The following is a 13037-nucleotide window of genomic DNA, read 5'->3' on the forward strand; positions in this document are numbered from 1 at the left end:
TAGATCGGCTGAATCAGGGAAGCTGTGCAGCTATTACCAATGAAGCTTCCTCCTGCAGCCGATGGGAACACGTATGTATAGAGATCCATTACATATGGAATTGGAGACCTCGGAACACTCATCCTTACATGAGATGTCTCCATCAAATCCCTTCCATTGGAGCCCAGGGAACACCAGAAAAGAGGGGATAGAATTAGCTTAACAGTCAGATGGGCTGGAGGACACCGAGAAAACAAGGACCTCTAAATTAACATCGGCAAAACTCATAAACTCAGAGACTGAAGCAGCATGCGCTAGGTTCTCTGCATATATGTTATGCCTCCTACTTTTGTGTTTTGATGGGATTCCCGAGTATGTGAATGAGTGAGTCTCTGACTCTTAGACTCTTTTTCCTTTTGTTGGTTTGCTTTATTCTATTTCCATGTGGTAGATTTTCTTTTATCTTATTGTATTTTAAAATGAATGAGTGAATGAATGAATGAATGAATGAATGAATGAATGACTACCTAGCCACTAGGGTAAATGTTAACAAGTGGACTTTTACTTTTACCTGCTGAGAGAGGGAAAATCAATTTTCTCAAATACAGTAACACTGGGTGTGTCATTCATTCCAGGACAGGCCTCAGGTCCTGGAGTAATTGATCAACATGTCATTGGATGCCACTGTTTTGCTTTTGTTTTGTTTTTTTTGTTTTTGGTGGGGTTTTTTTGTGGGTTTTGTTTTGGTGTGTGTGTGTGTACATGCGCATGCTTTTATTTGATGGTTGTAGTTTTGTTTTATTGGTTTTGAGGAGTTTTGTTGCATTGGGTTTTTGTTTGTTTTTGAGAAAAAAAACTTAAAGTTGAGTGGGTAGGAAAGGTTAAGTCTAAATTGTTACATAACTCAACCTAAGACATGAATTACATCTGTATCACTGATATTGTAACCTAGAATATTTCTACAACCCATAACTTGCTATTTTTATAATGAATATTTCCTTACATTAGACTTCAGTAGTCTCTTTAAAATACTTTACCTTTAAATACCATACTAAGCTCTAGTTATGTGTTTGACGTAATGGGAATTCGATAACTACTTTACATAAAATCTAGTATGAACCGTCCTTTCTCTGCGTTACTACATACATGCTAATGAGTCTACAAACTAGCTATCACTATAATTAATGTATTCCAGTCAGTAGGTATCCTGCTTATTGTTTACACGAAATGTAAGAATTAGTTTCTGGTAAATATTCTACCTCTAATTTTAGTTACAAATATGAAAACATTCTTATAAATTGGCCATATTTCTTAATAAACAAGCCTACTTTGTGTTGAAATTACATATTGATTTACATAGCACTTGAATCAGGTTCTATGAGGCATCATGCTAACTTCCATTGTTGGCTTGTACGTTCTAAAGTTTGATGCTTTGCCAAATGTAACCAGCTAGCTATCTTCTAGTACACTCAGTGCCATAATTTGATAGTTCATTGAACTGGCAACCCTTAGACGAACCCTCTGACTCCAACCTGTTCCACAGTGATGCCCTTTCTCACCTCCATGCTGCTGCTTTTCGCATAGATCCTCTTCTCTCTCTCTCTCTCTCTCTCTCTCTCTCTCTCTCTCTCTCTCTCCTCTCCACTCCTCTCCTCTCCTCTCCCTCCCTTCCTTCTCATCCTTCCCTCCCTCAAGCTCTCTGCCTCTCTCTCTCCTCTTCCTCCTTCCTTCTCATCCTTCCCTCCCTCAAGGCTCTCTGCCTCTCTCTTACTCTCCTCTCCCCCTCTCTCTTTCTTTCTCTGACTTTCTCTTCCCCCTCTTCCCTTTTCTCTCTGCCTTTCTGTTTTCCTGCCTCTCTGTTTCTCTCTATTTCCTGCCTCCCTTTACCTGCAAACACCTAATCACCTGATACCCTTAGTGAGCAAAACGTCCCCGATTGATTGAAGTTAAGAACTTCTCCCTTACTCTTAGCTACTTAAACACACAGCTGTGGTGTCAGTCACACTATTTTACTTTGTCTCTACACATTTCATTCATGGAGAATACACTAAAATGCTTGAAGATCACCTCATTCACCCTGAAAGAAGCTTCTAGCACAATGGGTAGCCCATAAATAACATGGTATTTTATATTTCTTAAGGTTTCCTTCTTTATTTTTAATATACAAAGTCAAATGTTTATTTACAAATGATACAACTAACTTGTTTTGCAGTCATTTGACACATTGTATAATTAACATCAAGTCACCTATGAACCATTTTTAAGGAAGAAAGGGTTAAGAAGAACCACTGAGCTCCCAAATCTACAATTTCCTACACCTTTCAGTTACTTCATAAGTTTCCCTTGATTATATTATCTCTAATTCACAGTTGTCTTTTATAAAGTACATGTATTACCAGAAATAATCAACTTTTTCAGATCCGACTAAATTTGATAAGAGTTCATGTTAGGTTATATGTTTATGTTTGTATGGGTTACATAAAAGATAACTTTATTCTTTCCTAGATTCAGATTATAAGGCAATTTAATATTGAATATGCTATATTGTTTTGTGTGTATAATATTCAACACATATTAATATTAATATGGAATATATGTAAGGGGTACATTATTATGAAACTTCAGTCAATTTATCTAACAGAATAGTGATAGCCACAACAGTAAAGTTAACTGGCCCACACTGAGTTTCTCCATTAAGCCAATTATTAGAAAATTTAAATCTTTATGCCTAACCAATATCTCACAGTGAATGAGGTTACTTACTTTTCAGGGTTGTCTACTTCTTCAGTAATAAAGTTGAGGTAAAACCTGTATTGGAATTAAAAAAATAACTATTAGTACATTTTACCATCACAATCCAAAGTTTCTCATGTTTTTAAATCAAATCAAGAATCATGAAAATTACATTAGAACATATACAGGAAGATGAAAATAGGCAACCAGAGAGAACTCCCATAGAACACTTTCTACTAAGTCGTGGTGGAGCCATTGAAGTCTGTGAAATGCGATGGCTGTAAGAGGGGAAAACCCAGAACCTGTAGGGTAAGCTCACAGTTTACAGGATATCTCAGAGCCACGTGATATAATGTCGGGAAAGGGTACAAGAGCTAGAAGTATATGGCCACCCTGGACTCGAGGTTGAGAAGCATTTTCAAGTGAATTTCCTCCCACACCAAGACTTCAAGAATACATAGCATTTGCCCTAGTAAGGTGTTAGGAGGTCATTCCAGGTTGAAATGGGCCCAGAGCACAGAAGTGCATCCCATGGTTATGCGCTCAAGGAAAGGAGGGATGATACAGTGTTCTGCCTTACGAGCATGAAAGAAAGTGTGGAAGGGAAAGTAAGCATCAGGTGGCCTGTGTTTCCTTCACATCTTAATTGAGAGTTAGGGACAAGAGGAGCCACCTATTCGATAGCAGCCTTGTAGGAAACTGCTGTTGACTTTCTACACAGAACACAGCACATGAGCAGAGTCCAAAAATAGTTTATTATATGTTTCAAGTTTTCTAAAAGAGTAAACTTCAAATGTTCTACCACAGAAAATTAAAAACTATATGACAGTAATATGGCCACAAAAATGCTAATTGATTTGATTTCATCCTTTCATCTTCTATTTGTAAACCATAACTTCATTTTTATATGTCAGGAGTACATATAATTTGTCTATCTATAATTTTGATTAAACTTTCCACTCACACTTCTTCCTTTGGAGTCTCTACCAGTATTTATCCTATATAACCTGGTTCATAAACCTATGGAGGAAGGGAAGTCTCAAGGATGTTCAGTTAATTGTAGGCACACGCTATAACTTACGACACTGTTCATCAAGAATGAAAAAGAAATTTTAAACATCTCCTAGACCCATAATATGTTTCTGGGAATCATATGCAAAAAAGAAGCATTTTTAGACACAAAAATATTTCACTCTCAAGGTCCGTGGAATTTCAAATTCTTATCCCAGTGTCAGGGTCTGAGAAATGCTGATTGCTTTTCTTCACAGTGAACTTCTGCCAAGCCAGTACAGGGGTGGCTGATGTCTTATATCCTTGACTTTGCTTTCCAACTAAAGCAGGTTGGGTCGCTAGTGGCCCTTTAAGTCCTACTAAGTTCTTTTTAAGTGAGATTACTCCTCAGGTAAGGTTGAAGGAAATTCCATTGTCAAATAAGATTGGGGGACTGGAAGAAAACAATGAGGAAAATTAGGACTCCTCAGGAGTACAGCTGGACATAACAACAGCAAACCCAGCGTCTCTTCATTCCACCAGCCCAGGGGACTTTCGCAGAGTAAAAGTCATGCATTCTACTGTTACCTTCTTCCTTTGATGCCAAAATATCTCCTCTCTCTAAAACCAAATATCCAGAACATCAAGCCCATCTTCTGCCACCCACTTAAAGTATCTCCCAGCCTTTGAGAAAGAGAGGAAGCTTGTCTATGAATTCATATTTGAATACCAATAAGTACCATATAAAAAGCATGCACGCGTACACACACACACACATACACACACACACATGTTTTAACAATGATGTGTTTTAACAATTAGAAAGTTAAAAATGTAAGAACGGCAGTGGTTGTTACTCTGGGGAAATGCATATAATGTTGCTATTCTAGGAGACGAAACTGTCAGTGTGACCCTGACTGTGTGCGTGCTTCATCTTTCCCTACATAATGTAGGACTGCCTGGCAGAATTGTAAGGGTGGCCCGAAGCAGGTGTACTACTCCCTGCTCTGAGTATACCAGAGATAGTGTATGGAATGTACTACTTGAGACTGATGGGACATGTTTGTTATAAGACCGAGGCAACAGGCAGTATGGGAACCAAACAAAAATAAATAAACAGATCTATAAGTAATACCCCAAACTGAATAAACAACATAGATGTAGGAATATGCCAGGTTTCATACGTCAGAGATAGCCAGTTGCTTCTTAATGGTTGATGAGCTGACCTTTCCCAACAACCCTAAGGCGAGAAGGGAATTGTCTGTGTAAAAGAATATGACTTCAAGTATTTTTTCCATGGCTCTAAAGAATACAGGAAAGTACCTGGGTACAGCTTGGGGAAAAGAGGAGGAAAAATGGATCTTTTCAGTGCGAAAGTGCACACACTGTGGAAAATACACCCTGACACCTATCCAGTCTCTAGTATGTAAGCTACTGCATTCTCTCTTTCCCTGGTTTAGTCCTCCAGGTCCCTGGAAACTGCTCATCAGCTCTATGTCCAACATTCTCTATGACTCTGCATAAATATGATGGTTGGCCCTACACTGTAACTCCCAACCCTGTACATGACTTTTAAAGGGAACAGATTCTTTTAGGTGAGATTTGACACAAAGGCGTACAATAATCCCTGGCTGAAGCTTCAGGGAGACTAAATCCATTGAGGATCCGACTAAAGAGGGTGACAAAAGACACTGAAAATCAATTTTCTATCACACAGTGAAAAGGGGAGGGGACCTCACCTCGCTATGCTTAGCTTTGGACTCAGATATAAGACTGAAATTGGTTGACTCCCCAAGGCCACATGATGACTGGCAGATGGATTCCTCTGAATACGGACCTTGGTGATAATATTAAAGTTGTGCAGGCTTGACTCTGTGACCTGACTGAGTTAATGACTTCTTTTCTCCTAATCATGTTTCTGTGAAGGGGTTTTCATCATTCTGGATAGGTTCTGTGCTCCTCAGAGCCAAAACTTTACTCCATTCAGGATCCCCAAGGGTTGGTGATATCTTTTTCCTATTCCTCCTAGCAGTCTGAGGTGACTGCTCTTATAGCAAGGTATCAAAGACAACAGTTGGCTAGCATGCTGCCTGTCCAAACACTTAGCAGTCTGGCCAGCAATTCCTCGTCATAACTGCCTTGCTTTTGTCTCATTACAATGTCTCCACATTGGTTTTTAAGTCAAATGTTGTCCTACAACAATAAAAGGAGTGGTAGCCTCTTGAAGTCCTGATTTATGTCTGCAAGCCAGTTTTGTGATCATATGGTAAAAGGAGAATTCAGAGAGCAAAGTTGTTCTTAATCAGGCCTCTGTGTGTGAGACTCAGTTTGGACTCCCCTTTGATCCATTTCCATGAAAGTGTCTGTACCTCTGGATTGCCAAACCCACGGGTACTTCCTTCTAATCCTGCTTCTTTTTTCTTCTTCTAAGACTGAGGGCTATAGATTAATAACCAGATCGTCTCCCCTCCTCACAAAGCAGCATTCAGCCAACAAGCAAACCATCATAATTAAATACTTCTTTATCATCCTCTAGCTAAGCCATTTGGATCAGATAACATCTCACTTAAAATCCTAAACTTACTTTCCAATGCTGTGACTGAACCCTCAAGAACACAAAGAAACCGATGGTCCCTGGCTCTCCAAACTGGGGTCGAGACACAAGGATGGTGAAGACAAAAGTATAAATAGTTTTCTGTAAACGTCTATTACCACTGGAAGGGGCCGCACTTTGGACTCAGCATCGGTGAACACAATATTAATAAGAAGTCAAGATGAAAAGAGTCTTTATCCACACAAAAATAAAAGTCCACAGAAGTGGAGAAAATTGACTATACACGAAGCAGGTGACCTGAATATCCAGGGCTGGGTGGTAGTGGAGTGGGGGTAGAAATGTTTTAAGATTCCGTGGGAACAGATGCATGGTGCTCACAGGCAAAAGAGACTCCATTGAACAGAATTAATCAAATCTGCCCTGTGAAGATCACCACGCTCCACATTCTTGAAAGAGTACAACAGGCTCCCAGCACCCAGCTGGAGCTGAAAGCTCTTGTTCCTTCCCCTGCTTTGCTCTGGGGCTCCCAGGGACCCTCCTGGTGTGGCTTGGCTGCTGCCCCAGGGCATAGAGCCCTGATCCAGGCTCAATAGACCTAGAAGAGTTGATTCTGCTTCTAACACTGTGATCACGCTCAGTTCTTTTCTCTGCTTAGCACCGCATTGTGCTTTGGACAAAAGTGAAAAAAGACTTCAAAAACACTGAGATTCAAAACTAAAGCATGCATACAAATGGCTGCAAAAAATCTTCTGCAGACATAGGACATACAAATATTATATGCTGATCTTCTTACGTTATAACCTGACCGCCTTCAAACACTCCTTGCTTCAAAGCTATGCAAAGCCCACGTGGCTGGACTCTGTCGAGTTTCACCTAGTGTCATATTTTCACAATTTGTGAGATTAATAGGGTACACACTGTTTATTTTGGAATGCATTTTTATATTCTCTGGAAGGTAGTCCAAAATAATGGAAGGGGAGAGAGAAAAGTTTACTTGTGCTGTGCATATTTACGTAATGCTTGAGATAGCCACATTTCTTGCTGGCATTTTTAGGCTCACAGAGGGTTATCACGGCTTTAACTGCCAGTTTTGTAAAGATGCAAAAAGAGCTACTACACATTATTTACCCCAAAACAATGAAAATTAATCTTTCTGCAATCATTCTGATGTTATACCTAGTGGGCTTTCTGGATATAGTCATTTCAACTAATGCTTACAAGGTCAATAACGTAGTGACAGGAAGTTTGTCTCTGATGTTTGACTACTGGGACTCTGCTCCTCAATGAAACACTGCTACACCAAGACAGGAGGATCACAGGCAGACAGGCACCAGGGACATAGAGTTATTGCTGGTATCACAGTGCCTGTTATATTTGCTACCCATTTTTGTTTTCAACTGCTGGAAACATTTTAATGAAGCACGTAAAGGCTGAGACTGTGCTCCACCCTACTTGACCACTTGACTTTTATTATTGTGATTTCTCCTTCCCTACCTTTATCATATGAACCATTCTAATCTCCTCAGACCACCTCATATCTACATATGAACTGTTTCTTCCTTGAGACAGAGTAGAAAATATCGTTAACCTCTATTTATGAGTCTCTTTAGTACTCTGGCACAATGACTTTTTGACAGGGCACATGCTAATCCCAAGAACCCCATGGTACTATATTGTCCCCACTGATGAATAGTTAGACGTGATTTATACTGGCCATTAAACACCAGCGTTTGTTTGTCCATTTTTATGCCACTGGACTCAATCTAATAGCAACCTTAACTATTTGATGGCCTCAGATAATGACACCCTAAGCTTCGGGCTTTGCCACACTGAAGGAAACTGAAAGGACCTCAGAAGAAGGACCCCTTCCTATTATCCTTTCACCTTTCCTTCATTCTTCTCTTTCTTCCCTCCAAAAGGTAAGTTGCAGAAACTAGACTCTATCTTCCCCTAAGTGGGTTGTAGAAACTAGAACTGATCTCCTACAAAGCCAACCATGCAACCTAGAAATATGTCTCCCATGTTCTCCTCCTGTCTGTGGAAGGTAGCTGCACAGGGTTCTGAAATACCTTTTCTTACAGTACATCATGAGATTCTCGGGTGAGAGAGGATCTGTCTAACCCCAGGTAGAAGAAACTCTACACAAAGAAACCAAGGAGCGTCTGAGCAGACAGAGCTCACTTAGTTTCCTCCAGTCTATTTCTGTTTCATCATGTCCTTTGGCAGGAAAAATAACTTTTACTGGCTTTATAGGTCTTGATTTCTAAGAATTCTGTGTTACTTGAAACTTTGACTAAATAATTTTTGTGTACATGACATAATGAAAGTTTAGTTAGGGAAGAAATGTGTGCTATGACACTTCTATGATAAAAAGATGAACAAGACAAAAGGCAAATTAAGGTATTTAATACAAGTATCTGGAGACATCAACTTACCAGCCAGCATATGCATACATCCCGTAATAAAAAGCCAAGGGCAACCCCATTAGATTTGTATCTCTTCCTGAAAATGCATCTTTAAAGTGATGTGTTTGCCCTGCAATTAGAATGGGAGGATTTTTAGACTGTGACAAAGAACTGGTTATTTATTCCAACCCTAGTCAAGGTTGGGAGCCAAGCTTGCCTGTTCTGACTCCGTTGGTGGTCAACGCTATCTACTGAGACTTTATTCAGTCTAGGGCAGGACTCCCACCCACATGCACACATGGTGTCACCAAGACCATTTGAAAATTCTTTTGTGGATGACCAGAAGGATTAAAGTGGCATTTATAATGCGTAATTCCATGTCTTTTGCTTGAGTGTTCTCCATTTTAATCATGAAACTGAAGTCTTAAGAGTTTGACAGAATTCTTAGACAAGAACGTATGAAAAGAAATGGAGAAAGATGAAAAGAAATCTCGGAGTCTGCTGTGCGAGGGAGGAGGCATTCTGAAACCCCTGCACATCACTGAGCATCCTGCTGTTTATCCCTGCCGTGCTTTCCACACTTGCCTCCTAAAGCAGGGAAAGGCGGCAGACAAAATCACCATGGAGGCGCAAGGCTTGTTAAAGAAAGGTTCCCTGGAGCACAGGCATACTACATACTCACATCAGATGTCTATGGCCAATGTCTACCAGCAGTACAGTGCAATTAACTGTGATTAGCCATTCTACCCACAGGATTTTCTTTATAGAGATAATTTTTGACCCTGTCTTGGTCAATGTCACCATTTTTTTCCTATGAAAATGAATAAGAGATTACACCAAGCCCCAAAGCAAGTTCTACCAACTTTGGTACCAACATGTAGACTGAATGTTTTCACTGTTTTTCTCATTTTTGTGAACAGTAGGGCATCTTTTGCTTTGAATCTTTGGGATATTAAGAGGTTACAAAATCAGATTTGTGTTAGTCATCACAGATAAAAAATTAGACAAAAAAAATATGTCTGCCCCACCATCCAATCAGCAAATGAGAGTACTCAAATAGGAAATGATCTTGTTTAAAAATTGGCTGGCCTTCATATAAGTAATGAAAGTTGGTTTTGAGGGCAGGAGGTAGAGGACGGATCTACAGCACTATCTTGTAAGTCAAATAGCAGCTATCATTCACACAAGACCACCATTCATAATGACAGAATATGAGGATGGGGACCAATGAGGACATGGTTCTGTCAATCAATGAATGCTATTTTTCTCAAGGCAACCAACTTCTAAATATAGTTTAAAGAAAACTTGACAGGAAGAATCCAAAATGCCCATTTTACTAAAATATCTATATGCCTTAATAGAAGGAGAATAAACACATTGAGATTCAGAAAAGGAACATCTGTAGGAACTGGAGAGATCGCTCAGCAACTAAAAACACACACTAGTCTTGTAGAAATCCTGAGTTCAGTTCTCAGCATTCATGACAAGTAGCTTATAACCGCCTGTCCCCCCAGCTTCAGGGCATTTGAAGCTCTCTTCTGGCTTTTGTAGGCACCTGTAACTCACAGAAACATGCACGCACACACACACATACACCACATACACACCAATTAATTTTTTAAGAAAGAACTATCTATTGTGTATTCTTGTATAATCTGTGATATTCTTATCCTTTGAAGGAGAGTTAGGCTACTCCTTCAAAGTGTAGCAATTCATAATTAGTAATAGAAAATATCTAACTGTGTAGACTAATCCACAGTTCTTCAAAGGAACCCCTTTGAGAGCATTGCACAAGAGGAACATTGTTTCTAGACTTCAAGAATATTTTGGATCCACAGCACAGGGCTTAGGAAAATGAAAGTAACATATTCAAAAGGAAGTATCAGGCCTTGTAAGTGAACACACCGTGTCCAGCTACAACCAGGACCTGATTTTAGTAGAAATAAACACACCATATATACCAGCAAAGTCTTATTCTCCCTGGGGTGTCAGAGACATGTGGAAAAACTAAATGATCATGCTATAAATTAAAATCTCCATTTCATAAAATGTTGTAGTAATGAGGGAAATAGGTTTGTTCTCCCAAGTACTAAAATATGCTCCAAATGCAGGAATATCCTCTGGGATTTTCTCTGTTGTGTGAGAACAGTAAGAATTAGAGTAGTCCTATGAAATATCACTCAATTGTAGCTGACTGAAAGGATTCAGGAATTTCATTATGGTCTTTGCTCTCCAGAAGTTTGTAATACAGCATCAACTACTAACCATGCCCCACTTTGCACAGACACACAGACACAGACACAGACATAGACACAGACACACAGACACACACACACACACACACACACACACACACACACACACACACACACAAATGAGGGATCAGAACCAACTGCAGAATGTATCTACCTATCACATCTGGCATTACACCGAGGAAAAGCCAGATAACAACTATGTCTAGAAGAACCAGTGACTTACTGTCCTCTCCTTTTCAGAAACTGAAGGGCTCTCTACAGATGACTAGAAAGTCAGCTCAGGAGATGGAGGAGATGAGAGTATTGACAGTTTTGCCTCAGGTCATGGTGGAATGGAGCAGGCCAGCTCTACAGAGAGTGTGGTGAATTGGAACAGCAAGCCCACATCTTCTCTCACAGACCCTACTGTTGAAATTCTCACTGTGTTTATTCTGGTGCTGAGGTGGCTGGATTTGACAGAAACATTTTACCAGCAGGACTCTAAGGTCACCCACTAGGCTGGTTAAATGGACAAGAGCAATTCCCTCTTCTAACTAGAGTGACCAAGTTCTCAAGGTTGTTGTTTGGGGCTTCTGTGAATGCAAATGGCTTTGCTGAACATTTCCTTTTGTGTTGTAACTTCCTCCTGCAGGGTCATTAAACTGCTCTATACATTCCTTTGCTTGGAATTGACAGTGCCAAAATGTAAACAAGAAATACTTAACATGCCCACGTGATATGTCACCTCTTTCCAATGGATTTGCTCTATCATTTCTATTTCCCACTGCAAATTCAGTAACCTCTTGGGTCCTGTATCTCTCTCAAACATTTCCCCTAAAACTAAGCAAACACATAGCCTATCAATTAGGGTCAACCATACACTACATCACTCAAATTCTTATCTAATTAAATAGGAAGCTCAATGATAAATCCAAAAACTGCACCATTTTCTTCAGAAATGCAAGTTTCACACAGAAAATGTCACAATAAAAGCTAAGTTTTTGCAACTTTTTATCATCTTATAAGGATCTTGTTTTTAGGAAGGCTATTTCACTACTCTTCTGTGGATACTAATCTGAGAGTGAAGAAATACAAATAAAAAAAAACAAGGACTATCAGTCATCTTCCATTATTTTCCAGAGATATTTTTATCTTTCACATTGGCTTCTACTATTGAAAAGTTCTGGAGTGCAAACAAAGGCTATATTGATCTGTACTTAAAGCTAAATAGCAAATTCATTTTGCTTTGGTTTTGCTTTTGTTTTTGCTTTCCACTTTGGGGTCGACTCCAAGCCATTTATATCAAGGGAATTTGCAGACACCTTATTTTAGTTGCTTGATCTAGTCTTAATTCTCTTGCTGCCATTCAACTATAAATACCAACTCATTCTCGATGTAGCCTTTTAAATCAATTAGATGACAGTACAGAGTTTAAGTTCCACAAGCAAAGACTAATTAAGGATTCTGCTAGACAAGCGAAAGTCGGTGTTAGAAGAGACCAGAAGCAGATACGCAGTTTAAAACGCATTTCCTTCTCAGTCCATACCTTTAATTAGCTGTATAACTCCAGGGACTATAATTATCAGAATTGCTGTGAGCTTGCAAAAGGTTAGGAAAATCTGGATCCGGGCACTCCAGCTGACACTCGTGCTATTTAGAACCATCACCACAGCTGCAAACAAACAGACACAGTTACCGAAGACAAAGCCCCATGAGCAAAACGATGTCTTAGGTCCTTGTCAGTCGAAATGTGATCTATAAACCTGCAGTGCTGGCCTGAACTACCAGAACTTAAGAAGTGCAGCTTCCCAGGCTGTGCCCAGATCAAGGCTCTCCTGCATTAAGACAACTCTTGGAGAGACATTCGAGCCTGAGAAGCTTAGAGAAGATGCCTGCACAGAGTACCTCTTTTGTTCTTCATTCATACCTTGGTAACAATGAACATGCATTGCTGTGAATTAACAATAACGTCAAAAATCTTCATTCTGAAGTCATGCGGTGGTCATGGGAAGGGGTAAGAAGTGCTAAGTGTGAGATCCCGTTCTTCACCATCAAGACCAGCCCAACTCAGTATTGTTCTAGATAATCAGGGGTGAGTTTTAATCTACCCTGCAAGTATTGTTTCCAACATATGTTGTTATT

General features: G+C 39.7%; 1 protein-coding gene across 5 annotated transcripts in view; it reads right to left on the minus strand.

The window, feature by feature from the left end:
• Slc7a11 (solute carrier family 7 member 11) overlaps positions 1 to 13037 on the minus strand; it is a 135649-nt gene that overhangs the window by 107072 nt on the left and 15540 nt on the right. For 3 of the 5 annotated variants that reach the window (XM_039102258.2, NM_001107673.3, XM_039102259.2), the window contains exons 4-6: positions 12442 to 12567; positions 8692 to 8791; positions 2743 to 2787 (exon numbers count right to left, since the gene is read on the minus strand). In XM_039102258.2, coding sequence (XP_038958186.1) covers positions 2743 to 2787; positions 8692 to 8791; positions 12442 to 12567 — 271 coding nt within the window. The remainder of the gene's footprint in view (positions 1 to 2742; positions 2788 to 8691; positions 8792 to 12441; positions 12568 to 13037) is intronic. The other 2 variants (XM_039102260.2, XM_063281786.1) reach the window with 1 other exon arrangement.

The sequence above is a fragment of the Rattus norvegicus genome, chromosome 2, assembly GCF_036323735.1.
Source record: "Rattus norvegicus strain BN/NHsdMcwi chromosome 2, GRCr8, whole genome shotgun sequence".
Lineage (NCBI taxonomy): Eukaryota > Metazoa > Chordata > Mammalia > Rodentia > Muridae > Rattus > Rattus norvegicus.